This window comes from Electrona antarctica (assembly GCF_951216825.1).
Source record: "Electrona antarctica genome assembly, chromosome: 7".
NCBI lineage: Eukaryota > Metazoa > Chordata > Actinopteri > Myctophiformes > Myctophidae > Electrona > Electrona antarctica.
The window spans coordinates 2,240,474-2,268,355 of record NC_136812.1 but is presented as its reverse complement, the minus strand read 5'-3'; the positions used below and the strand labels follow the sequence as shown (position 1 = coordinate 2,268,355).

General features: G+C 41.0%; 1 protein-coding gene across 1 annotated transcript; it reads right to left on the bottom strand.

The window, feature by feature from the left end:
- Positions 1-27,882, bottom strand: LOC306927329 (uncharacterized protein; the record flags this gene model as incomplete). The annotated part of the gene is made up of 4 exons (XM_079507040.1): positions 27,837-27,882; positions 26,668-27,049; positions 23,530-24,144; positions 1-80 (listed from the first exon to the last, which is right to left on the bottom strand). Exons 2-4 carry the CDS (start codon positions 27,017-27,019, stop codon positions 1-3), a joined length of 1,047 nt encoding a protein of 348 aa, XP_079363166.1. The 5' UTR covers positions 27,020-27,049; positions 27,837-27,882.

Below are 27,882 nucleotides of genomic sequence, written 5' to 3'. Positions count from 1 at the left end.
TCAGGGAACCTGACACACTGAAACTCCTGTTACAATGTTTACATTGGAAAGGTTTTTCTCCAGTGTGGACACGCTGGTGTCTATTCAGGGAACCTGACACAGAGAAACTCTTGTCACAATGTTTACATTGGAAAGGTTTTTCTCCAGTGTGGACACGCTGGTGATTGATCAGGGAACCACGCTCACTGAAACTCTTGTCACAATGTTTACATTGGAAAGGTTTTTCTCCAGTGTGGACACGAAGGTGAATGTTCAGGTAACCGGACCCACTGAAACTCTTGTCACAATGCTTACATTGGAAAGGTTTTTCTCCAGTGTGGACACGCTGGTGTCTGTTCAGGTCACATGGATAACTGAAACTCCTGTTACAATGTTTACATTGAAATGTTTTTTCTCCAGCGTGGACAATCTGGTGTCTGTTCAGGTCACATGGATAACTGAAACTCTTGTCACAATGTTTACATTGGAAAGGTTTTTCTCCAGTGTGGAGACGCTGCAGGTGATTGTTCAGAGAACCTAACCAACGGAAACTCTTGCTACAATGTTTACATTGGAAAGGTATTTCTCCAGTGTGGACACGCTGGTGTCTGTTCAGGGAAACTGACTCACTGAAACTCTTGTTGCAATGTTTACATTGGAAAGGTTTTTCTCTAGTGTGGACATACTGGTGTCTGTTCAGGGAACCTGACTGACTGAAACTCTTGTCACAATGTTTACAGTTAAAAGGTCTTTCCCCAGTGTGGACACGCTGGTGTCTGTTCAGGGAACCTGAGTCACTGAAACTCTTGTCACGCCGTTCATCATCATCGTCTTCATTGGTCTCCTCCCAATCATCACTGTCTTCAGTGACTGCAGTGTCAGATTCAAGTTCAACTTCAACTTCAGAGCAGTGGGAAGATATGTCTTCTTCATCATCATCATCATCATCGTTTTCTTCTTCACCTTTCACTGCTAGTAATGTCAACGTTGACCCGACAGGCTCCTCTGGTCTTTGAAGTATCTCTTCCTGTTCCTCTTTAAGCTCCTCCTGGTCCTCTTTAATGTGTGGAGGCTCTGGTTCCTCCTGGAGCAGACTGGGGCTCCTCTCCTGTTCAGGAGAAACCTCCTCTTTACACACAGCCATGTGCAGGATGTCTAGGAGCAGAAACAGAACATGATGGTCAACACTGGATTCCTAAAATGTAAATCCATTCTTCTTCCATGTACAAAATGAACTATTAACTACCAAGATACGATTGACTGCGGTTGCTAACTACAGGTTATTACTGTAGTTTTAGCAAAATACAAAAAAATATACAATAATAATAATAATATTTTGAAGTCATATATTTAGTTACTTTAGCCCCAAAATGAATAATGGTGTTACAGCATTTTTATTTTTAAATTATTTTTTAAAATCATTTTCAAACAATTTTGAAACATGATACTTCACACCTGAGCTCTGATCTGGTAGTAAATTAGTCCTGCCACTCAGTGCATGACGTTATGAAACAGAAGCACTTCTGACAATAAAAGCTTGAAATGTGGACCGATGGTAGCTTAATCTATGTAAAAGATTTTCATGACGTAGCTCTGTACGTCTGTAAATGGGTCTGTGAGTCTGTGAATCTCTCTGCCTGTGTGTCTGGGGCAAATCTCACAAACTAGCCTACTGTAGCGATCAAATCTCACACTACTGTAGCGATCAAATCTCACACTACTGTAGTGATCAAATCTCACAAACTACTGTAGCGATCAAATCTCACAAACTACTGTAGTGATCACATTTCACAAACTACTGTAGTGATCACATTTCACAAACTACTGTAGCGATCAAATCTCACAAACTACTGTAGCGATCAAATCTCACAAACTACTGTAGCGATCAAATCTCACAAACTACTGTAGTGATCAAATCTCACAAACTACTTTAGTGATCAAATCTCACAAACTACTGTAGCGATCAAATCTCACAAACTACTGTAGCGATCAAATCTCACAAACTACTGTAGCGATCACATTTCACAAACTACTGTAGCGATCAAATCTCACAAACTACTGTAGCGATCAAATCTCACAAACTACTGTAGCGATCAAATCTCACAAACTACTGTAGCGATCAAATCTCACAAACTACTGTAGTGATCAAATCTCACAAACTACTGTAGCGATCACATTTCACAAACTACTGTAGCGATCAAATCTCACAAACTACTGTAGTGATCAAATCTCACAAACTACTGTAGCGATCACATTTCACAAACTACTGTAGCGATCAAATCTCACAAACTACTGTAGCGATCAAATCTCACAAACTACTGTAGCGATCAAATCTCACAAACTACTGTAGTGATCAAATCTCACAAACTACTGTAGCGATCACATTTCACAAACTACTGTAGCGATCACATTTCACAAACTACTGTAGTGATCAAATCTCACCTACTGTAGCGATCACATTTCACAAACTACTGTAGCGATCAAATCTCACCTACTGTAGCGATCAAATTTCACAAACTACTGTAGCGATCAAATCTCACACAAACTACTGTAGCGATCAAATCTCACAAACTACTGTAGCGATCAAATTTCACAAGCTACTGTAGCGATCAAATCTCACCTACTGTAGCGATCAAATTTCACAAACTACTGTAGCGATCAAATCTCACCTACTGTAGCGATCAAATTTCACAAACTACTGTAGCGATCAAATCTCACAAACTACTGCGATCAGCACCAAATGTCTTGTTCACGCTGCCAGTCGGCCAAGCAACTATTTTTCACACCTGATAGAAATTGTGGTTGCACATAATGGTAATGTTTCAGTTTTGTAAAGAGTAAGAAAGTGCAGACGCTAAGCTTTCAGAATACTGGTTTGAAAGTTGTTAACCACTTAAACACTTTGTACTAGTGTACTTAAACCCTCTATACTTAAACACTTCATAGCTGGTTAGGACTCACCCGTGGCTTGCGTTTGCAGTTAGGTTAGGGTTTGGGGTAGGGTTTAGAGGTTAGGGTTTGGGATAGGGTTTAGGGGTTAGGATTAGGTTAGGGTTTGGGGTAGGGTTTAGGGGTTAGGTTTCTGGTTTAAGGACTTCAGTGTTTTGTACCATACTATTGTAGGAGTACCGAACAAAGAATGTTTGCTTTCGCCATCTTTGTTGAAGAAGAGTCTGGGCAATTAAGTTTGTCTTACTAGAAGTACTAAAAGTTTCTCAATCTTATATTTAGTTTTAGTCTGGCTTAATCTAGTTACCTCTGAGGTCAATGGTTAAAGTGTGATTACCTTTGAGGGGATTAAATCCACCCATCAAGACCATTAGTGTCAACCTCAGACCAAGATGGTCTGAGGCCTTTAGGAGGGCCATTCAAGCCTCAAGCGGAGCCTGCGGCACCACCAAGGGCAAGGTGGAGCCTGCGGAACTGTTGCGGCTCGAGAATCCACCATTCCTGAATAAAGTGCCTGGTGCTGGGAGTCTGGTGCAACGCACAGGGCCTGACCTGGTGAGAGCAGGAGTGGACCTGGTGAGACGTAGGAGGGGCCCGGACAGGAGTCAACCCACAGAGCCTAGTCCTTCCACGCGCCAGAATGGTACCTCCCAGTCCCGGCAGAGTAGTTCAGGAAGAACGGATTGTGTGGCCCTGGTTTTTCCCTAATGGGACTGATCGAGGGTAGCTACTGGGACGTAAGTCGGGACTTGATCACCCCGGCTGGGTCACCTGAGTGAGGGGTATGATGTTGCGAGACCCGAAACCCCGATGACCTTAGGATACATCACTGAGGATACGTCCCAGGTGCATCCATGTATGTATGTATTTTGTTTAGTCTGATTTTGAATCTGAATGGCTTTGTGTTTCTGCTATTGTCCTGGCTCTGCTCTAATTAAGAGCAATTTAGAAGTTTAGCATTTAAGGGTTTGTTTACTATCCTGTTCCCTGTACTGGATTGGTATTGTTTAAGCCTTGGGGAAATGTGGTGTTTAATTTTAAAATCCACTGCTTCTCTGCATATCTCCTTTCCCCCTCTGTCCAGGTTTGATTAGATTCTAATCCACAAACTTCCAAGGCACTAATACCATGGGTCATAAAGTGTTGTACAATTAATAAAGTTGTTTCTTTTGCATTATTTATATTATATTTATGTTGGTTTAGTCTATCTGCTATTGTGTTCCTAGTTTCACCCACATATTGTAGGTTGCATTTGTTGCATGTAATTAGACACAGTTACTAGTATTAGCCTGTATGATTTGTTTTATTCCCACCATTCTCATTGTGGTTCTATTTTTCACCTGTTGTTTAGGTCTGAAGTAATCCGGTTTCTTGCGTATCGGTCTGTCTGTCTCCTTTAGTTTGCTATGTACAAGGTAATCTTTCAAGTTTTTGTTCTTCCTATATGCTGGTATAATTTTGTATCCGTTTAGTAGGTCATCCGTCCTATTTGCAAAGTTCCTCTTTATTTATCTGCTTAGTGTCGAATAGGTAGTAACTAAGGCTAGTTTGGGACTCTGGTCCCTTGCTTTCACCTCTAGAAATGTGTTGTATAATAATAAATGTTCTGTAATTCTCCAAACTGTTAATAAATTCTTCAATCAAAGAAAGGAAGGACTTACTGAGGTGTGGCTGGTCTACAGTTTCCTGTTCAATAGAAACGTCTTCATGTTCTTCCTGTTTAATAGAAATGTCTTCAGCTTCCCGTTTAATAGAAATGTCTTCAGCTTCCTGTTTAATAGAAATGTCTTCAGCTTCCTGTTTAATAGAAACGTCCCTGGCTGAGTCTGGAGAGTTCATCTTCACCTGGGAGTGGTGCATCATGGGTATTGTAGTTCTTATTGAGTCTGGAGAGTTCATCTTCACCTGGGAGTGATGCATCATGGGCATTGTAGTTCTTATTGAGTCTGGAGAGTTCATCTTCACCTGCAGTCTGGACTCCACACACTGCTCTGAAATCAAGTGAATAAGGAAGGACTTTAATTAACACAATCATTCCCGGGATTCCTTCAAAATAGGAGCTCTGGGGTGCCGGGGAAGACATGGCCGCTTTTACTCTGACAGAACTTTCACATGGATGTGAAACTATAGAGGACAACATCTCACTCCACGTCTTTGTAATTATTTAATGGGTGAGTTTCAGTACAAACGCAGCATTTATCACATTTATGCCGCCGTTCTGCCGCTGCAACCGCAAGTCTAGGACACTGATCTATGGCTCTGGTATGTGGAATACTTGCAAATGTATGAAACGTACAGATACATTCTAGGGCTACCTAGAAGAGGGAGTTATGGCCAAATATCACGATGCTACAATATCATTATGCTTACAATATTAAGAATTATGTTACATTTATTATGGCGATCATTGTCATTGTGAAGTTGTAGCTACGTATATTTTTTTGTTAATCATTCAGTCTATCCACAACAACAAACAGGCCCCAGGCAGGCAACAAGCCACATAGCCAAGAGAGCTAGCACCCTTTGGAGGAGCGAGTTAACTTACAATATTATTATTATTGTAGCCTCGCAGCATTGTATTATAGTACCGCAGCACCGTATAGCCTACATTATTACTGCTGCTAGTAATAACTACTCATTGTTTAGGATCACATTCATAAACGGGGAGATATAAGATAAATACTCGTCATGTTCACGTCAGTCCATAAAATAAAGGATAGATGTAGTACTAAAAACACAAGCTGAATACAAGTTCTTGAGCTTAGCCCAGATACCCTGGGTAAATATAGATTTCATTTCATTTCATTTCATCAGTTCATCTTTTTACCTGTAGCTGTGTTTCTTTCTGTGGTTGAGCTGCTAACAAACACACGTCCTCCTGCTGCTTAACGACCACACTGTTTTCAAACCACAGCTTTAAGTGTTACTTTTATTATTAAAGTGTTAACTTAACAGTCCTTTGCGGGCGAACACACACACACACAAGGGTTGTGCACATGCGCACTAGCCCTGCTGAAGCCTGGAGCGTGCAGGGTGCACGTACCATAAACGGTCACTAGAGGGAGCCATGGTACAGTGTGGGGAGCAGCTATGGAACAGCTACAGAGCATAGCAGTGGGTTCTGGACCCACTGAAAACTCTCCAATTATTTTTTATTTTTTCCCATAGAGATTTACTAAAATATTATAAATTATTTATAAGCCTAGAATCTAGAATCCTGTTTTTTTTGGTAAATCTCTGGGACAAATGGGGATCATAACTATAGGCCTATGTTCCCCAGGTTCTATGTTCCCCAGGTTCTATGTTCCCCAGGTTCTATGTTCCCCAGGTTCTATGTTCCCCACTCAACTAAAAAAGCTTCTATGTTCCCCATTTAGCTATGAAAAAGGTTCTGTTCCCCGCTCACCAAAAAAAATGCAGGACATAATATAGGCCTAATTCATAATTCAAATTATTAATAACATCCATTATAACAGAACATAATGGGGAGAAATTACTATCAGAACCTTGCCCTTTGGGTGACCTAAGAGCGTCCTGGTGGCCATCTTGGTGGTATAGAGCTGCTCTGCTATTGACCATTTGCAGACCGCGGCCATGTTGCCATCAGAGTTTGGAAGCACTCGTTTTCAAGTAAAGCAATGTCCTGCTGCCTCTTGCATTATGTGCTAATTCAAAACAGGTAGTAGGGCTTAGGGTCGACGACAGAGTACAGCATCTTGCAATGGGTCTGGTCCACAAGATTCGATACTCCACCAAGATACCCATGTACCTGTCTAGATACTTCCTTAATGTTAACGAAGTCCACACCCACAACCCCAGAGGGAGTGCAACGAACCATGTACAACCCAGATTCGGCACAAACAAGGGACTAAATTATTTTCGCTCCTATGCCATCAAAATGTGGAACGCCCTACCAACAGTCATTAAGACATGCAAATCCCTTGACTCCTTCAAAACCGCTCTCAAAGGGCACCTACGGATGGCTGCAATTCGAAACTGGCTCCCATAAAATCTGAATCAATTGGGTGGCCAGCCATTCATTGGTCAGACTTGGTTTTGGATAAGTAGGCCTATATTGTCAAATGGACTGTTACCACCTTCAATAATAACGATAATAATAGTCTTTATTGTCTCCACATCATATATTTTCTTTGTCATGGACAGCATTTTTTTTTTTTTTTTAAACTTTGTTTTTATTCAGAATTTTCGGGTCACATCGGGCGTCACAGTACATTTTGTAATTGTTACAAGTCATTTGTTACATTCATTATTATCAACTTTCATTGTGTTACGGGTCATACAGTTCCAGGTGGGTAGGGGAACCCTCTTTGAGCAGTTTCAGTCCGTTTTAGTCAGTTCGCTCCCAGTTACAGGGTTCATGATAACTATACATCGGCATTCCATTCTTTTTGGTTGTTTAAATTAAATCAATGTACAAGGTTATGAAAAACAATGAGGGAAGGTGAAAAAGAAAACAGAGGGAAAACAGAGAATCCTAAAAATAAAATAAAATACGAAACGAAGGGTAAACAGTGGACAAAAAAAATAAAACAAAAATTTGAGCACAACAGATACAATAATGACATCATTAATGACAGAATAATGACAGTGTTCACCTCTTATTCATTCATACAGATCCTTTACAAAATGTCTATTCCCATGTATAATATCCATTTCAACCAGTATCTGTGAAACTTTTCTGTACATATCCTAACTGCGAAAGTAAGTTCCTCCATTTCGTATATGTTTCGTACAATGGCTGTCCACTCTCCTTTCTTAGGCGGGCTTCTATCCAGCCACTTCTTGGTTATTGCCTTTTTTGCTGCCACTAGCAATATTTTAAGAAGGTATTTATCTGGGGTATTAAGGTCCTCTGGTATGTTACACAGGTAAACCTTTGTAAATTCAAATTCAATCTCAAAACCCATTATTGTGTTAATGTCCGATACTATCTCTAGCCAGAATCGTTGTATTATTGGGCAGTCCCAGAATACGTGGAAGTGGTCAGCCATTGCACTATTACATTTTCTCCAACAGTTGCCTGCTTCCGGTGTCCCACTCTGTAGGCTTTTTATTTTCGGTGTAATGAAGAACCTAATCATGTTTTTCCATGAGAATTCTCTCCATAGGCCAGAACTGGTGGTTGTGGATATCACATCACATATATTCAGCCAGTCCTCCTCTGCGATGGTTAGATTTGCCTCTTTTTCCCATTTAAGTCTGATATAAGCTGTGGAGTGATTTTTAGCAGATTGTATATTCGAATATAGCTTTGATATCAGTTTCTTGGTGGTTTCGCCTTTATAAGCTTCAGTAAAGATGTAAATCAGGCCAGTTTGAGGTTTGTCTGTTTTTATGTTCTTATCGAAATGGTGCCTTAGCTGTAGGTACCTATAAAAATCTTGTTTTTCTAAATCGTGTTTGTCTCTCAGATATTGGAAGCTTTCCAGGCCTGTACTGGATGAGATCAGACAATATGTTGTTATACCATCCCAAATCCATCGTTTGAATCTAGCATCCATCTGGGCTGGTTTGAAATCTGTATCATATGCTATCCATTTCAATCTCTGTACGTCTTTATTTATCTTTTGGTCCTTACATTCCTTAAACCAGACGTTCAGAGGGACTTTCGTCCATTTACTTAATTCTCCTGAGTGTTTCCTCATGAGAGTCCTATCACCCAGTACTGCCTGGAGGGGGACATCCAATTGATTTATTTCAATTTCTTTCCATTTTGCATCGTATTCCGGATTACACCAATAGACTAAGTATCTTATTTGTGCTGCTTTATAATAGTCTTCCAAGCATGGGAGAGACATACCTCCCTCATCCTTAGGTAACTGTAATGTTTTGAAACGTACTCTTGGTTTCTTACCTCTCCAGACGAACCTGGAGATAGCCCTATTCCAGTTGTCAAATTGTTTTTTTGGTATTTCTACCGGTAAGGATTGAAAGAGGAATAGTAATCTTGGCAGGATATTCATTTTTACGGCTTCTATTCTATCATGCATACCAAACACCAGGGGGGCCCATCTGTCCAAATCTGATTGTATTTCTTTTGTGATGAGATCATAGTTTTCACTATAGATATTTGTCAGGTCTTTCGGTATATTAATACCCAGATATCTAATTGTTTTTGCGCTCCATTTAAAGTTGTATTTATTTCGTATATCCTCATGGGGTGAATAGTTAAATGAAAGGACTTGGGTTTTGTCTATGTTCAGTTTGTATCCGGAGTATGTACCATATATTTCCAGACAGGCCATGAGCTTTGGCAGACTGGTCTCTGGGTCGGAAAGTGTCACCAATACGTCATCGGCATATAGGCTAATTTTATGTTCCGAGGCTGATCCTTTCATTGAAATTCCTATTATAGAGTCATCCTCCCTTATTGTTTGAGCGAGTGCTTCTATGAATAGTGCAAAGAGGGCGGGGCTTAAGTTACAGCCTTGGCGGCAACCACGTTCCAACTTGATTGTGTTTGACAGGCTGCCATTTATTTTGATTCGGGCAGTCGGTTGGTAGTACAGGGATCTGAGACAGTTTACAATTTGTTCTTTAAATCCAAGACGTTGCAGTACCATGTATAGGAACTCCCAGCGACAAGCATCGAACGCTTTCTCCGCGTCCAGGCTAATTGCTAATGATTTAGCATTGTTCTTACTCATATTGTCTATCAGGAATAGTGCACGCCTGACATTATCCTGTGTCTGCCTATTTTTTATGAAACCACATTGGTCTGTGTCTATTATATCTGGAAGTATGTCTTCTAGTCTTTTTGCCATTATTGAAGCGAACAGTCTGTAGTCTATATTGAGTACCGAGATAGGCCTGTAGGAGCTACATTCTGTTTTATCTTTGCCTGCTTTTGGTATCACCGAGATTATAGCCTGTCTCCAGGATACAGGTGTTTCTCCCCCTTTAAGTACATGGTTAAAACAACTCCTAAGTGTGGACGTTATTGAGCCTTTAAATACCTTATACCATTCGGCCGGGAAGCCATCACCCCCTGACATTTTGTTAGTTTTCAATCTGGATATAGCACAATCAATTTCCAATGTTGTAATGTCTGTTATTAACGATTTATTTTGTGTTTCTCCTATCGTTGGTAAATCCAAGGATTCCAGGAAATTCTGTACCAGGGGGGGTTCTGCCGCTGTTGGTTGAGAGTATAATTTTTTATAGTATTTTTCAAATGATTTCTGTATTTCTTCCGTAGTGTGGCTCAGACTGTTGGTAACCGGGTCCTTAATTTTGAAGATTGATCTTTCATTTTGTTGTTTACGTAATTTCCATGCCAACACCTTTTTTGCTCTAGGGCCATTTTCATAATATTTCTGTCTAATATATTTGAGTTTTATTTCCACTTGTTTGTCAAGTATCTCGTTTAGCTTTAGTTTTGTTGTACGTATTTGCTCCAGTAGTTGGGGATCATTTGAGTCCATGTGTTGTTTCTCTAAGTTTTCCAATCCACTAGTTAAATCATTGACACGTTTTTGTTGCAGTTTTTTGTGATTAGCTGACCACATTATTAGTTTCCCTCTCATCACTGCTTTGGCTGCATCCCATAAGATATCAGGTGTTATATCTTCGGTGTCGTTAAGTTCCAAGTACTCTTTTATTTCTTTTATATTATATTCCTGGAATTGGGTGTTATTTAGGAGGCTCGTATTTAATCTCCAAACTGTGTTTCTCCGTTGAACATCCAGATGGAGCCTCAGGTATACCCCTGCATGGTCAGAAATGTCCTTTACCCCTATCTTACAATCTATAATCCTATGTCTCTCTGTGTTAAACATGAAAAAATAATCAAGTCGACTGTGTACCCCGTGTGGATGAGAGAAGAAACTAAATTGTTTCGCTGTTGGGTTAAGATCTCTCCATACGTCAAACATCTCCATTTCCTTAATTAATTTCTTAACATACAGTGACTCCTGGTTGATTATCTTTCGTGGATTTGAGGAGTCCCGAGCCTCCATCTGGATATTAAAATCCCCGGCTGCGATTAGCGTACCTGTGGCTTCGGTAGCAATTAACTCAAATATTTTCTTAGTTAGTAATTTATCCGAGCCTGGTGGTCTATAAACGTTGAGTAATGTCACTTCCCTAGAGTCAAGAAGTCCTTTAACCAAAACATAGCGTCCCTCTTTGTCTGCAATTTGTGCATTGAGTTGGAAAGTGATCTTATTTGAAATAAGTATTGCAACACCTCTAGTATGTCCCTTGTATGATGAATAGAATGTATTTTTAAATCCCAGTTTCTTCAATTTTTCATGTTCATCTCGCATCATATGTGTTTCCTGCCAGAAGATTATTTGTTGGTCTTCTCTTTTCATCTTAGCTATAAGCTTGCTTCTTTTAATTGGTCCCTGTAGCCCGTTAACATTGAGTGTAACTATTTTATATTCTTGTTGTGACATGTGTTGTTCATTGGTATACAATTATTTCCTCTGTGAGCCCGGGTTGACCTTAACTTGTCTAATGCATTATTAGCAACGCCAATAATCATCAGAATAAAAAACAAAAACATAAACATAAACATAAACACAAACATAAGTACAATAGTAACTTCCAAAGTTGAGGTTTCTTCTGTAAGCAATACCTCAAGTGGAAAGGAAATCCTCTGTGTAGCAGAAGGCCTTTCTAGCACAAACTCACTGTTATACTGTGAATCGGTGCAAACCATAAATCTATTCTAATCGTGCTGCGGGTGACTCCCACTGCAGCAAAAAAAAACAAAAACCTTGCATAGTCTTGCATAGAAAATCAATGATATATATATTGAAAAGTAAATAAAATGTAAATTAGAAAATGTCCTATCCCCAATCATGCTACCTTGATGAGCCTTTGTATTGATAATGAAACAGGAAAAAATAAAATAAAAAAATAAAAAATAAAATGTTGTTCTCATCTAGTCCATCTAACATACACAAAAAAGCCCTAATAATGATAAAAAACAGGTTCATTATTATTATATATATTTTTTTTTAAGGGATCAGTGACATAAACAACAACAATTATAGTCACAGAATATCAGACTCTTAAAATGAAAGAAAGTTTGAGTGAAATGAAAATTGTAGATCGTTTCCCCAATCTCACAACCATTAGATCCTCATCTAAGCCATCCAACACACACACCGTGTAATATTGTCAAATGCCCACCAGGTGGGGCCAGAGACCGCACACACAGGGAGGCCTAGATCGCCGTTTTACCAAATCTCAACGGTGATGTGTGGAGTATGGTAGGGGGGCAGTAGAGGGCCGAACATCACAAAGAGAGGAAATTGCAAAAAAGAAAAAGAAAAAGAAAATACCGGACGTCAGGTTGATAGTGATGTCATTGTCCATTCCTTCTTGGGAAACATAGGATTTCCCCCTCTTTTTTGTAGAGGAGAAAAACAAAACAAAGCGTCGCCATTGTTTGTCACTGAGCCGCCTGGGCTCAATAATGTTCATAATCACGTCCAGTATACGTTTCACGGTATCACGTTACATCAAGTAGGCCTTTGTAACATATTAAATAAAGCAATTATATGAAATAACAGCGTTCAATCCCGCATGCACACACACGCACCACACAGATCCTCACGACATTTCAAAATAATAACACAATTAATTAATTACAATCAAACAACATATCGGCGCTTAATCCCGTGTGCACGCACGTACGCTCTTCCATCCACACACACACACGAAAGGATATAAAACTAGAAACAAATTTCAGGAAATTTGACTGGGTGCCTGTAGCTCGCCAAGTCTGTGCAGCATTTGAGCCACGGACCACCATTTGATGACATTTAGCCTCTCAGACCCTGTAAGGGTCCATTTGGTTGACTTTCAATGGGGTATTTTGTCTAAGTTTATTGCACAGTACGTTGCCACCAACATTCTAATGCTAACATGCTAACATGCTAATACTAACATGCTAATGCTAACATGATAATGCTAACATGCTAACATGCTAATGCTAACATGCTAATATGCTAATATGCTAACATGCTAATGCTAACATGCTAATGCTAACATGCTAATGCTAACATGCTAATGCTAACATGCTAATGCTAACATGCTAACATGCTAATGCTAACATGCTAATGCTAACATGCTAATATGCTAATGCTAACATGCTAATGCAAACATGCTGACATGCTAATGCTAACATGCTAACATGCTAATGCTAACATGCTAACATGCTAATGCTAACATGCTAATGCTAACATGCTAAGGGGTCCATTTGGTTTCGCTCAGGGGGGCGGCCCGGTTCTGGCGAGCCGCCCCGCATCCGAAACGGTTGAGAAATGACAGAGTTACGTGTTTCCCTGAATTTCTCTATTGACTTTCAATGTGTGTGTGCGTGCACATGTGTGCATGTGCGTGCATGTGCATGTGTGCGCGCGTGTGTGAGAGTTGGTCAGGTGACCTTGAATCATTAACAAAGTATCATTTTCACCTGGGCTAGTCTATGCAAATGCAAACAGTATTGCAAGTTAAAAGCCCACTGACTCTCTATGAGAGAACGTATGTCCGAACAAATTGCTCTATCGCAAAAAGTAAAAGTCGAATGCGATTTTTGTTTTCCCCGTGAGTGACCCGAGGCATTGAGGTACGCCGTGTGCGATCGTGGTATTGGTACGATAAAAAACGTGGTTATAAGTGCGAGTTAAGAATTGTGCTTGTGATGAAAAAATTGCTGACTCATTCAGGCATTTAACATGGAGTTTATGACACATTATGATGGTACACCTGTCGCTTTCAGGGCTGTAGTTCACGTACTGTATGTATCTGTGCTATGGTTTTGACATTGGGTGAAAGAGGACGAGTGTGGCTACAAAATTACCGAAACCCATGCGTGTAAAGTGAATATTTTGGCCGTGAGGACGATTTGTTCGGAGAATTTCGGTATAGTCTTCACATTGGCTTCTCACTCTGATCCGCTCTCTCTCTGGGCGTGCGACACTCTGAGTCGAGAATATTGCTCAGACCACACACACTTTGAACTGCGATAGCGGGCAAACCGTGCAACGTATTCGAATTCCGTCTGAACCACCACAAAGTCGATGGCCTCGTGTGCTGTTTGACGTTCAAATCGTGTTTCTACGTAACAGTATGCCAGAGCAATGTGGCTCCAAAGTAACGTGTCGTTTTCTGTTTTTCCACGCGTTTCCCCATCGACTTTGAATGGGGCATTTTTCGCGTCGTTTATTGCGAATTACGTGGGCACGGTAACACGAATCGGAAAGAAAAGCACAAGCACACCATTCCCGGCCGAGCCGCACGTTTTGATGTATATATTGCGGGGCTTTGGCAAACCGTGCGGCCGGCCGTAGACGTCGAAGTTTCGCGTATTGGTGATTATAATTATTCTGGGTGCCTGCCATGCAATGGCAGAAACACAGGTTGAAATCTAAAACGCATACTTAATCGTAGTAATAATAATAATCAATACGCGAAACTTCGACGTCTACGGCCGGCCGCACGGTTTGCCAAAGCCCCGCAATATATACATCAAAACGTGCGGCTCGGCCGGGAATGGTGTGCTTGTGCTTTTCTTTCCGATCCGTGTTACCGTGCCCACGTAATTCGCAATAAACGACCCGAAAAATGCCCCATTCAAAGTCGATGGGGAGACGCGGGTGAAAACAGAAAACGACACGTTACTTTGGAGCCACATTGCTCTGGCATACTGGTACGTAGAAACACGATTCGAACGTCAAACAGCACACGAGGCCATCGACTTTGTGGTGGTTCAGACGGAATTCGAATACGTTGCACGGTTTGCCCGCTATGGCAGTTCAAAGTGTGTGTGGTCTGAGCAATATTCTCGACTCAGAGTGTCGCACGCCCAGAGAGAGAGCGGATCAGAGTGAGAAGCCAATGTGAAGACTATACCGAAATTCTCCGAACAAATCGTCCTCACGGCCAAAATATTCACTTTACACGCATGGGTTTCGGTAATTTTGTAGCCACACTCGTCCTCTTTCACCCAATGTCACAACCATAGCACAGATACATACAGTACGTGAACTACAGCCCTGAAAGCGACAGGTGTACCATCATAATGTGTCATAAACTCCATGTTAAATGCCTGAATGAGTCAGCAATTTTTTCATCACAAGCACAATTCTTAACTCGCACTTATAACCACGTTTTTTATCGTACCAATACCACGATCGCACACGGCGTACCTCAATGCCTCGGGTCACTCACGGGGAAAACAAAAATCGCATTCGACTTTTACTTTTTGCGATAGAGCAATTTGTTCGGACATACGTTCTCTCATAGAGAGTCAGTGTGCTTTACCTTTCAATACTGTTTGCATTGCATAGACTAGCCCAGGTGAAAATGATACTTTGTTAATGATTCAAGGTCACCTGACCAACTCTCACACACGCGCGCACACACGCACATGCACGCACATGCACACATGTGCACGCACACACACACATTGAAAGTCAATAGAGAAATTCGGGGAAACACGTAACTCTGTCATTTCTCAACCGTATCGGACGCGGGGCGGCTCGCCAGAACCGGGCCGCCCCCCTGAGCGAAACCAAATGGACCCCTTAGCATGTTAGCATTAGCATGTTAGCATTAGCATGTTAGCATTAACATATTAGCATGTTAGCATTAGCATGTTAGCATGTTAGCATTAGCATGTTAGCATGTTAGCATTAGCATGTTAGCATTAGCATCTTAGCATGTTAGCATTACCATGTTAACATTAACATATTAGCATGTTAGCATTAGCATGTTAGCATGTTAGCATTAGCATGTTAGCATGTTAGCATTAGCATGTTAGCATTAGCATATTAGCATGTTAGCATTAGCATGTTAGCATTAGCATATTAGCATGTTAGCATTAGCATGTTAGCATGTTAGCATTAGCATGTTAGCATTAGCATATTAGCATGTTAGCATTAACATGTTAGCATGTTAAAATTAGCATGTTAGCATTAGCATGTTAGCATTAGCATGTTAGCATGTTAGCATTAGCATGTTAGCATTAGCATGTTAGCATTAGCATGTTAGCATGTTAGCATTAGCATGTTAGCATGTTAGCATTAGCATGTTAGCATTAGCATGTTAGCATGTTAGCATTAGCATGTTAGCATTAGCATATTAGCATGTTAGCATTAGCATGTTAGCATTAGCATATTAGCATGTTAGCATTAGCATGTTAGCATGTTAGCATTAGCATGTTAGCATGTTAGCATTAGCATGTTAGCATTAGCATGTTAGCATGTTAGCATTAGCATGTTAGCATGTTAAAATTAGCATGTTAGCATTAGCATGTTAGCATGTTAGCATTAGCATGTTAGCATTAGCATATTAGCATGTTAGCATTAGCATGTTAGCATGTTAGCATTAGCATGTTAGCATTAGCATGTTAGCATTAGCATGTTAGCATGTTCGCATTATCATGTTAGCATTAGCATGTTAGCATGTTAGCATTAGCATGTTAGCATTAGCATATTAGCATGTTAGCATTAGCATATTAGCATGTTAGCATTAGCATTTTAGCATGTTAGCATGTTAGCATTAGCATGTTAGCATGTTAGCATTAGCATGTTAGTACTTAACGTAATGTGCAATAAACTTAGACAAAATACCCCATTGAAAGTCAACCAAATGGACCCTTACAGGGTCTGAGAGGCTAAATGTCATCAAATGGTGGTCCGTGGCTCAAATGCTGCACAGACTTGGCGAGCTGCAGGCACCCAGTCAAATTTCCTGAAATTTGTTTCTAGTTCTGGGTGCCTGCCATGCAATGGCAGAAACACAGGTTGAAATCTAAAACGCATACTTAATCGTAATTATTATAATCAATACGCGAAACTTCGACGTCTATGGCCGGCCGCACGGTTTGCCAAAGCCCCGCAATATATACATCAAAACGTGCGGCTCGGCCGGGAATGGTGTGCTTGTGCTTTTCTTTCCGATTCGTGTTACCGTGCCGACGTAATTCGCAATAAACGACGCGAAAAATGCCCCATTCAAAGTCGATGGGGAGACGCGGGTAAAAACAGAAAACGACACGTTACTTTGGAGCCACATTGCTCTGGCATACTGGTACGTAGAAACAGGATTTAAACGTCAAACAGCACACGAGGCCATCGACTTTATGGTGGTTCAGACGGAATTCGAATACGTTGCACGGTTTGCCCGCTATGGCAGTTCAAAGTGTGTGTGGTCTGAGCAATATTCTCGACTCAGAGTGTCGCACGCCCAGAGAGAGAGCGGATCAGAGTGAGAAGCCAATGTGAAGACTATACCGAAATTCTCCGAACAAATCGTCCTCACGGCCAAAATATTCACTTTACACGCATGGGTTTCGGTAATTTTGTAGCCACACTCGTCCTCTTTCACCCAATGTCACACCCATAGCACAGATACATACAGTACGTGAACTACAGCCCTGAAAGCGACAGGTGTACCATCATAATGTGTCATAAACTCCATGTTAAATGCCTGAATGAGTCAGCAATTTTTTCATCACAAGCACAATTCTTAACTCGCTCTTATAACCACGTTTTTTATCGTACCAATACCACGATCGCACACGGCGTACCTCAATGCCTCGGGTCACTCACGGTGAAAACAAAAATCGCATTCGACTTTCACTTTTTGCGATAGAGCAATTTGTTCGGACATACGTTCTCTCATAGAGAGTCAGTGGGCTTTTAACTTGCAATACTGTTTGCATTTGCATAGACTAGCCCAGGTGAAAATGATACTTTGTTAATGATTCAAGGTCACCTGACCAACTCTCACACACGCGCGCACACATGCACATGCACGCACATGCACACATGTGCACGCACACACACATTGAAAGTCAATAGAGAAATTCGGGGAAACACGTAACTCTGTCATTTCTCAACCGTTTCGGATGCGGGGCGGCTCGCCAGAACCGGGCCGCCCCCCTGAGCGAAACCAAATGGACCCCTTAGCATGTTAGCATTAGCATGTTAGCATTAGCATGTTAGCATTAGCATGTTAGCATGTTAGCATTAGCATGTTAGCATGTTAGCATGTTAGCATTAGCATGTTAGCATGTTACCATGTTAGCATTAGCATGTTAGCATGTTACCATGTTAGCATTAGCATGTTAGCATTAGCATGTTACCATGTTAGCATTAGCATGTTAGCTTTAGCATGTTAGCATGTTAGCATTAGCATGTTAGCATGTTAGCATTAGCATGTTAGCATTAGCATGTTAGCATGTTAGCTTTAGCATGTTAGCATTAGCATGTTAGCATTAGCATTAGCATGTTAGCATGTTACCATGTTAGCATTAGCATTTTAGCATGTTAGCATGTTAGCATTAGCATGTTAGTATTAGCATGTTAGCATGTTAGCATTCGAATGTTGGTGGCAACGTAATGTGCAATAAACTTAGACAAAATACCCCGTTGAAAGTCAACCAAATGGACCCTTACAGGGTCTGAGAGGCTAAATGTCATCAAATGGTGGTCCGTGGCTCAAATGCTGCACAGACTTGGCGAGCTGTAGGCACCCAGTCAAATTTCCTGAAATTTGTTTCTAGTTAAGTATGCGTTTTAGATTTCAACCTGTGTTTCTGCCATTGCATGGCAGGCACCCAGAATAATGATAAAGTAAAAAATAGGTTACATTTGGACCTCAGAAATAAATCTCTCTATGCATCAGCCCCCCCCCCCCCCGGAAAGAAAAGAAAAGCAAGCGAAAGTCGGAGCTTAGTATAAAATGTAATAAATAAAATAGGTTAGTCAGATAATCACGGACCAGTCCAAGCACACTATGTACATAGAAATGTGCGTCCGATCCCCCCCGTTCAGCAGTTCCAGCTTCCAACCCAATGCCCGCTTGGATTAAAAAAAAAAAAGAGGATCGTTTTAGAGGAAAATAAAATAGTAATTGTGGGGAAGAGGAATTAAAGTAACAAAAAAAATAATAAGAGATGCGGTAGTTAGCTTGGGGATAGTTCTAGATGTGCGGTAGATACCACACTTAAACAAACATTACTCGGTACCATTGTCGTCGGCGGAAGGAGGAGGGTTGTCGTCAGGTCCAACATCAGCGTCCGGGACCGGCGGGGCGGCGATCCGCCGCTCGTAGAACTCCATGGCTTCTGCGGCGGTCTTGAAGTTATGGGTCGAGTTCTCGAAGTCCACTTTTAACAAGGCAGGAAAGACGAGCCGGAACCGGACTTTTCTCTCGAACAACAAAGACTTTATCTTTGAGAATGACGAGCGAAGTTTGGCTGTAGCAGCGGCATAATCAGGATAAAAAATAACCTTCCGACCTCGCCAAGCAAGTTGGTTCCGATCCGCTCTCAGCGCCCGGGCCTTGTCTTGGAAGTAGTGAAAACGTACAATCATCACCCTGGGCTTTCCAGTGAGCCCCGGGCGTTGGTATCCGATCCTGTGAGCCAAGTCCAAGACAGGAGGAGCCCCGTACACGCCGGCACCAAGCACTTCCACAAAAAAGTTAGACATAAACTTGATTGGGTCGTTCTGCTCAGCCCCTTCCAGAATATTGGTCACTCTCATGTTGAATCTGCGCGCACGATTCTCGTAGTTTTCCATGCGGTCAACCATGGTTTCATTCTCCGTCCTGAGCCGCTCACAGAGTCGCTCCAGTTCGACAGCCCGGTCAGAGTATTCTGTGAGGCCTTCTTCTAGGTCGCTAAGACGCTGTCCATGGCTAGTAATGTTCTTTTTGACCTCCCCCAGAGATTTGTCGATGGAAGAGAGAGCCTTCGCAATCAAATTCTCAGCCATTTCCTTCATTGCTTCAATCAGAACCAAACGAAGCTTATCCAGATCAGGGGGAAGGCTAGTGCTAGCAGTAGCATCGGTGCTAGCCGCCGAAGCCGGCACAGGAGTCGCCATGTGGCTTGGTGCTGCAGGCTGTTGCTGTGGGGCTGTAGTAGTTGTAGTGTATGAACGTATGTTCCTCTGACTCTGACGGCCACGACCCCCCGCCATAATTGCAAGATTAATACTCAAACTTCACTTGTAAAACAAATTTTCCGAAAAAGTAGTAACTTAAACCAGTGTAAGCGAAGTTTTTAAATACAAATAGTGGGAGCCACCCTTCCACGCGTCCGCTCTCGTTCACATCGTCGCCGGAAGTCCGTCATGGACAGCATTAAGACTAGAAACCTGCGGATGGGCTTTTTTGTCACCCGAATCCATGTGTGCACATTAATAATCCGCCCGTTATCTGACGGCATTCATTAAGTATTCCAATTTATAAATTGCGAGATTTTATGTGTTTTAAAAGCTATAATAAGCCTATAGATAGATGCTATAAATGTATTTCCCGCATTATTTCACCCGCGGTTTATCCAATATTAATTTATAATATTTTAATGACCCATATCCACCCTAAACTGTGGCAACCGCGGCTAAATCCGCCATCCGCAGGTCTCTAATTAAGACCCATTTTAACCCTCAATGGCTTCCTTTCTGAAAAAATAACCTTATTGTAAAAAGATTCACGCGTTTAGATATTGCTATTTACAATCAGAAGCGGACGGGAGCTGGTGCCACTTGGACCCGGACGTAACAGGACTGCAAAATGACGTCGGACTTAAAGGGATATTTCACTTTCAAAAATAAAAACTCTTTGGTCATTTCATCATCTACTCAGGCTTATGTGAACACCCTGGACAGTTTTTAAGTTGCTTGATTCAGTATTTATATATTTGATATAATTTTTTGCTGCCCCGCCCCCTTCCTATACAAACCCATTGTAACTTCTAACTCCATTTTAACGATGATAGATTCATCGAAAACACCCGTCCTTTTTTCTGGTGACTGTCAGGAGTGTCCTCCTCATATGTGAGGGGGCTGTGTGTTTTCATTATATTTTTAATAATGTTTTTGGAAAAGAATAAGGAGCAGGAGGAGGCCAGAGGACACTAAAGATTATTAAAAATAAATGAAAACCATAAATGAAAAAACACGACCCCTCACGTATTAGGAGGGCAGTATCAGTCACCATAAAAAAGGACGAGTGATTTTGCTGAATCTATCATGGTTAAAATGGAGTTTGAAGCTACGTTGGGTTTGTTTAGGAAGGGGCGGGGCAGCTAAAATTAATATCAAATATCTAAATCAAGAATTAAGCAATTTAAAATCTGTCTGACGTGTTCACATAAGACTGAGTAGACGATAACATTATCAAAAGTTTTTTGAAAATGAAATATCCCTTTAAATACTGAATATACGGCAACCTTCCCCGTGTTTCTTCACTAGTCCGATCCAGATTAAAGAACACAGTTTGCCGGCCACTGCTAGAGAGCTGACAATGAGGTTATATCTTCCCTTCTTCTCTGGAGTCCTGCCTCAAAGCAGAACCAGAGGTAGAAAACTGTCGTTCCCTGATGTCGCCGCTAGGGCCACATGCATCAGTAAGCAGGAACTGGGGATGGCGATGAAGGACCGGGAAGTCTGGCGTGGCATTGTGAAATCCATGATCTCGACCTAACATAATAATAAAGTCAACATAAATGGTTTGTTATACAGTTTTAAATGAGAAGAAAACAAAAGCACAGGAGAACGAAGGCCTCTTTTGACAGGATTGATTGATTAGTTTATTAGACAGAAATGTAAAAACAGCAACATAGTAACAGTCAAACACTTATTCCAAAATGGATAGCACCAAAAAAAAGCGGTCTTGTTTCCATTTAGGCCCTATGTAATCAATTCATAGACACGACATGAATAATAACAAAAAACACACTTGTGTGATCATCATACATCACATTCTGTGCTCAGCCAATTAAACCGTCACAAATGTCATTCTGGCCAATCACTTTTGGCGTCTTCACTTTTCTGCCCTCCCTTTTTATCCTCAATACAGTATGTACATCAGCCAATCAAATCATTGCTATGGGGTGAAACCAGCCAATCAAATCATCGTGTTTGTGTTCACAGAAACGGACAAAGCTGGGCATAGGAGGGGCTAGCTTTGCCCCTCAACATCATCCATAATAACAGTTAATCAATATCAATATCAATAGCACTAATAGGAGCAGTTTAATAATCCATAATATTATCCTTGTCTGTCGACCTCCCTATGAACATACAGCTGGTTAATGGGATCCTCCCTACGAACATACAGCTGGTTAATGTGATCCTCCCTACGAACATACAGCTGGTTAATGTGATCCTCCCTACGAACATACAGCTGGTTAATGTGATCCTCCCTACGAACATACAGCTGGTTAATGTGATCCTCCCTACGAACATACAGCTGGTTAATGTGATCCTCCCTACGAACATACAGCTGGTTAATGTGATCCTCCCTACGAACATACAGCTGGTTAATGTGATCCTCCCTACGAACATACAGCTGGTTAATGTGATCCTCCCTACGAACATACAGCTGGTTAATGTGATCCTCCCTACGAACATACAGCTGGTTAATGTGATCCTCCCTACGAACATACAGCTGGTTAATGTGATCCTCCCTACGAACATACAGCTGGTTAATGTGATCCTCCCTACGAACATACAGCTGGTTAATGTGATCCTCCCTATGAACATACAGCTGGTTAATGTGATCCTCCCTACGAACATACAGCTGGTTAATGTGATCCTCCCTACGAACATACAGCTGGTTAATGTGATCCTCCCTACGAACATACAGCTGGCTAATGTGATCCTCCCTACGAACATACAGCTGGTTAATGTGATCCTCCCTATGAACATACAGCTGGTTAATGTGATCCTCCCTACGAACATACAGCTGGTTAATGTGATCCTCCCTACGAACATACAGCTGGTTAATGTGATCCTCCCTATGAACATACAGCTGGTTAATGTGATCCTCCCTACGAACATACAGCTGGTTAATGTGATCCTCCCTATGAACATACAGCTGGTTAATGTGATCCTCCCTATGAACATACAGCTGGTTAATGTGATCCTCCCTACGAACATACAGCTGGCTAATGTGATCCTCCCTACGAACATACAGCTGGTTAATGTGATCCTCCCTACGAACATACAGCTGTGAGCTCATTTATAGTTTCAACTTTTTTTACCCCATGGTGTGAAAGCAATGATGTCTTAGCAAGTGACCAGAGTTATTTAAACTTTGGTAACACCGTTTACAGTGGACATATTTGATTTTGTCCTGTGAGAACTGTGGACATGCTGGTGTGTCTTCAGGGAACCTGACTGATGATGCAGTAAAACTCTTGTAACAATTTTCAATGGTTCAATGGTTTTTCTCCAATGTGGACACGCTGGTGTGTCTTCAGATGATCTGACCTACTGAAACTCCTGTTACAATGTTTACATTGGAAAGGTTTTTCTCCAGTGTGGACACGAAGGTGCTTCTTCAGGTCACATGGATGACTGAAACTCTTGTCACAATGCTTACATTGGAAAGGTTTTTCTCCAGTGTGGACACGCTGGTGTCTGTTCAGGTCACATGGATAACTGAAACTCCTGTTACAATGTTTACATTGGAATGTTTTTTCTCCAGCGTGGACAATCTGGTGTCTGTTCAGGTCACATGGATAACTGAAACTCTTGTCACAATGTTTACATTGGAAAGGTTTTTCTCCAGTGTGGAGACGCTGCAGGTGATTGTTCAGACAACCTAACCAACGGAAACTCTTGCTACAATGTTTACATTGGAAAGGTTTTTCTCCAGTGTGGACACGCTGGTGTCTGTTCAGGGAAACTGACTCACTGAAACTCTTGTTGCAATGTTTACATTGGAAAGGTTTTTCTCCAGTGTGGACATACTGGTGTCTGTTCAGGGAACCTGACTGACTGAAACTCTTGTCACAATGTTTACAGTTAAAAGGTCTTTCCCCAGTGTGGACACGCTGGTGTCTGTTCAGGGAACCTGAGTCACTGAAACTCTTGTCACGCCGTTCATCATCATCGTCTTCACTGGTCTCCTCCCAATCATCACTGTCTTCAGTGACTGCAGTGTCAGATTCAAGTTCAACTTCAACTTCAGAGCAGTGGGAAGATATGTCTTCTTCTTCATCATCATCATCATTTTCTTCTTCACCTTTCACTGCTAGTAATGTCAACGTTGACCCGACAGGCTCCTCTGGTCTTTGAAGTATCTCTTCCTGTTCCTCTTTAAGCTCCTCCTGGTCATCTTTAATGTGTGGAGGCTCTGGTTCCTCCTGGAGCAGACTGGGGCTCCTCTCCTGTTCAGGAGAAACCTCCTCTTTACACACAGCCATGTGCAGGATGTCTAGGAGCAGAAACAGAACATGATGGTCAACACTGGATTCCTAAAATGTAAATCCATTCTTCTTCCATGTACAAAATGAACTATTAACTACCAAGATACGATTGACTACGGTTGCTAACTACAGGTTATTACTGTAGTTTTAGCAAAATACAAAAAAATATACAATAATAATAATATTTTGAAGTCATATATTTAGTTACTTTAGCCCCAAAATGAATAATGGTGTTACAGCATTTTTATTTTTAAATTATTTTTTAAAATCATTTTCAAACAATTTTGAAACATGATACTTCACACCTGAGCTCTGATCTGGTAGTAAATTAGTCCTGCCACTCAGTGCATGACGTTATGAAACAGAAGCACTTCTGACAATAAAAGCTTGAAATGTGGACCGATGGTAGCTTAATCTATGTAAAAGATTGTCATGACGTAGCTCTGTACGTCTGTAAATGGGTCTGTGAGTCTGTGAATCTCTCTGCCTGTGTGTCTGGGGCAAATCTCACAAACTAGCCTACTGTAGCGATCAAATCTCACAAACTACTGTAGTGATCAAATCTCACAAACTACTGTAGCGATCAAATCTCACAAACTACTGTAGCGATCAAATCTCACAAACTACTGTAGCGATCAAATCTCACAAACTACTGTAGCGATCAAATCTCACAAACTACTGTAGCGATCAAATCTCACAAACTACTGTAGCGATCAAATCTCACAAACTACTGTAGCGATCAAATCTCACAAACTACTGTAGCGATCAAATCTCACAAACTACTGTAGCGATCAAATCTCACAAACTACTGTAGCGATCAAATCTCACAAACTACTGTAGCGATCAAATCTCACAAACTACTGTAGCGATCAAATCTCACAAACTACTGTAGCGATCAAATCTCACAAACTACTGTAGCGATCAAATCTCATAAACTACTGTAGCGATCAAATCTCACAAACTACTGTAGCGATCAAATTTCACAAACTACTGTAGCGATCAAATCTCACCTACTGTAGCGATCACATTTCACAAACTACTGTAGCGATCAAATCTCACCTACTGTAGCGATCAAATTTCACAAACTACTGTAGCGATCAAATCTCACAAACTACTGCGATCAGCACCAAATGTCTTGTTCACGCTGCCAGTCGGCCAAGCAACTATTTTTCACACCTGATAGAAATTGTGGTTGCACATAATGGTAATGTTTCAGTTTTGTAAAGAGTAAGAAAGTGCAGACGCTAAGCTTTCAGAATACTTGTTTGAAAGTTGTTAACCACTTAAACACTCTGTACTAGTGTACTTAAACCCTCTATACTTAAACACTTCATAGCTGGTTAGGACTCACCCGTGGCTTGCGTTTGCAGTTAGGTTAGGGTTTGGGGTAGGGTTTAGAGGTTAGGGTTTGGGGTAGGGTTTAGGGGTTAGGATTAGGTTAGGGTTTGGGGTAGGGTTTAGGGGTTAGGTTTCTGGTTTAAGGACTTCAGTGTTTTGTACCATACTATTGTATGAGTACCGAACAAAGAATGTTTGTTTTCGCCATCTTTGTTGAAGAAGAGTCTGGGCAATTAAGTTTGTCTTACTAGAAGTACTCAAAGTTTCTCAATCTTATATTTAGTTTTAGTCTGGCTTAATCTAGTTACCTCTGAGGTCAATGATTAAAGTGTGATTACCTTTGAGGGGATTAAGTCCACCCATCAAGACCATTAGTGTCAACCTCAGACCAAGATGGTCTGATTTTGAATCTGAATGGCTTTGTGTTTCTGCTATTGTCCTGGCTCTGCTCTAATTAAGAGCAATTTAGAAGTTTAGCATTTAAGGGTTTGTTTACTATCCTGTTCCCTGTACTGGATTGGTATTGTTTAAGCCTTGGGGAAATGTGGTGTTTAATTTTAAAATCCACTGCTTCTCTGCATATCTCCTTTCCCCCTCTGTCCAGGTTTGATTAGATTCTAATCCACAAACTTCCAAGGCACTAATACCATGGGTCATAAAGTGTTGTACAATTAATAAAGTTGTTTCTTTTGCATTATTTATATTATATTTATGTTGGTTTAGTCTATCTGCTATTGTGTTCCTAGTTTCACCCACATATTGTAGGTTGCATTTGTTGCATGTAATTAGACACAGTTACTAGTATTAGCCTGTATGATTTGTCTTATTCCCACCATTCTCATTGTGGTTCTATTTTTCACCTGTTGTTTAGGTCTGAAGTAATCCGGTTTCTTGCGTATCGGTCTGTCTGTCTCCTTTAGTTTGCTATGTACAAGGTAATCTTTCAAGTTTTTGTTCTTCCTATATGCTGGTATAATTTTGTATCCGTTTAGTAGGTCATCCGTCCTATTTGCAAAGTTCCTCTTTATTTTCATGTTTGTTAATCTGCTTAGTGTCGAATAGGTAGTAACTAAGGCTAGTTTGGGACTCTGGTCCCTTGCTTTCACCTCTAGAAATGTGTTGTATAATAATAAATGTTCTGTAATTCTCCAAACTGTTAATAAATTCTTCAATCAAAGAAAGGAAGGACTTACTGAGGTGTGGCTGGTCTACAGTTTCCTGTTCAATAGAAACGTCTTCAGCTTCCTGTTTAATAGAAACGTCTTCATGTTCTTCCTGTTTAATATAAATGTCTTCAGCTTCTTGTTTAATAGAAATGTCTTCAGTTTCCCGTTTAATAGAAATGTCTTCAGCTTCCTGTTTAATAGAAATGTCTTCAGCTTCCTGTTTAATAGAAACGTCCCTGGCTGAGTCTGGAGAGTTCATCTTCACCTGGGAGTGGTGCATCATGGGTATTGTAGTTCTTATTGAGTCTGGAGAGTTCATCTTCACCTGGGAGTGATGCATCATGGGCATTGTAGTTCTTATTGAGTCTGGAGAGTTCATCTTCACCTGCAGTCTGGACTCCACACACTGCTCTGAAATCAAGTGAATAAGGAAGGACTTTAATTAACACAATCATTCCCGGGATTCCTTCAAAATAGGAGCTCTGGGGTGCCGGGGAAGACATGGCCGCTTTTACTCTGACAGAACTTTCACATGGATGTGAAACTATAGAGGACAACATCTCACTCCACGTCTTTGTAATTATTTAATGGGTGAGTTTCAGTACAAACGCAGCATTTATCACATTTATGCCGCCGTTCTGCCGCTGCAACCGCAAGTCTAGGACACTGATCTATGGCTCTGGTATGTGGAATACTTGCAAATGTATGAAACGTACAGATACATTCTAGGGCTACCTAGAAGAGGGAGTTATGGCCAAATATCACGATGCTACAATATCATTATGCTTACAATATTAAGAATTATGTTACATTTATTATGGCGATCATTGTCATTGTGAAGTTGTAGCTACGTATATTTTTTTGTTAATCATTCAGTCTATCCACAACAACAAACAGGCCCCAGGCAGGCAACAAGCCACATAGCCAAGAGAGCTAGCACCCTTTGGAGGAGCGAGTTAACTTACAATATTATTATTATTGTAGCCTCGCAGCATTGTATTATAGTACCGCAGCACCGTATAGCCTACATTATTACTGCTGCTAGTATTAACTACTCGTTGTTTAGGATCACATTCATAAACGGGGAGATATAAGATAAATACCCGTCATGTTAATTCCATGTTAAAAGATGAGTCCATAAAATAAAGGATAGATGTAGTACTAAAAACAAAAGCTGAATCAGTTCATCTTTTTACCTGTAGCTGTGTTTCTTTCTGTGGTTGAGCTGCTAACAAACACACG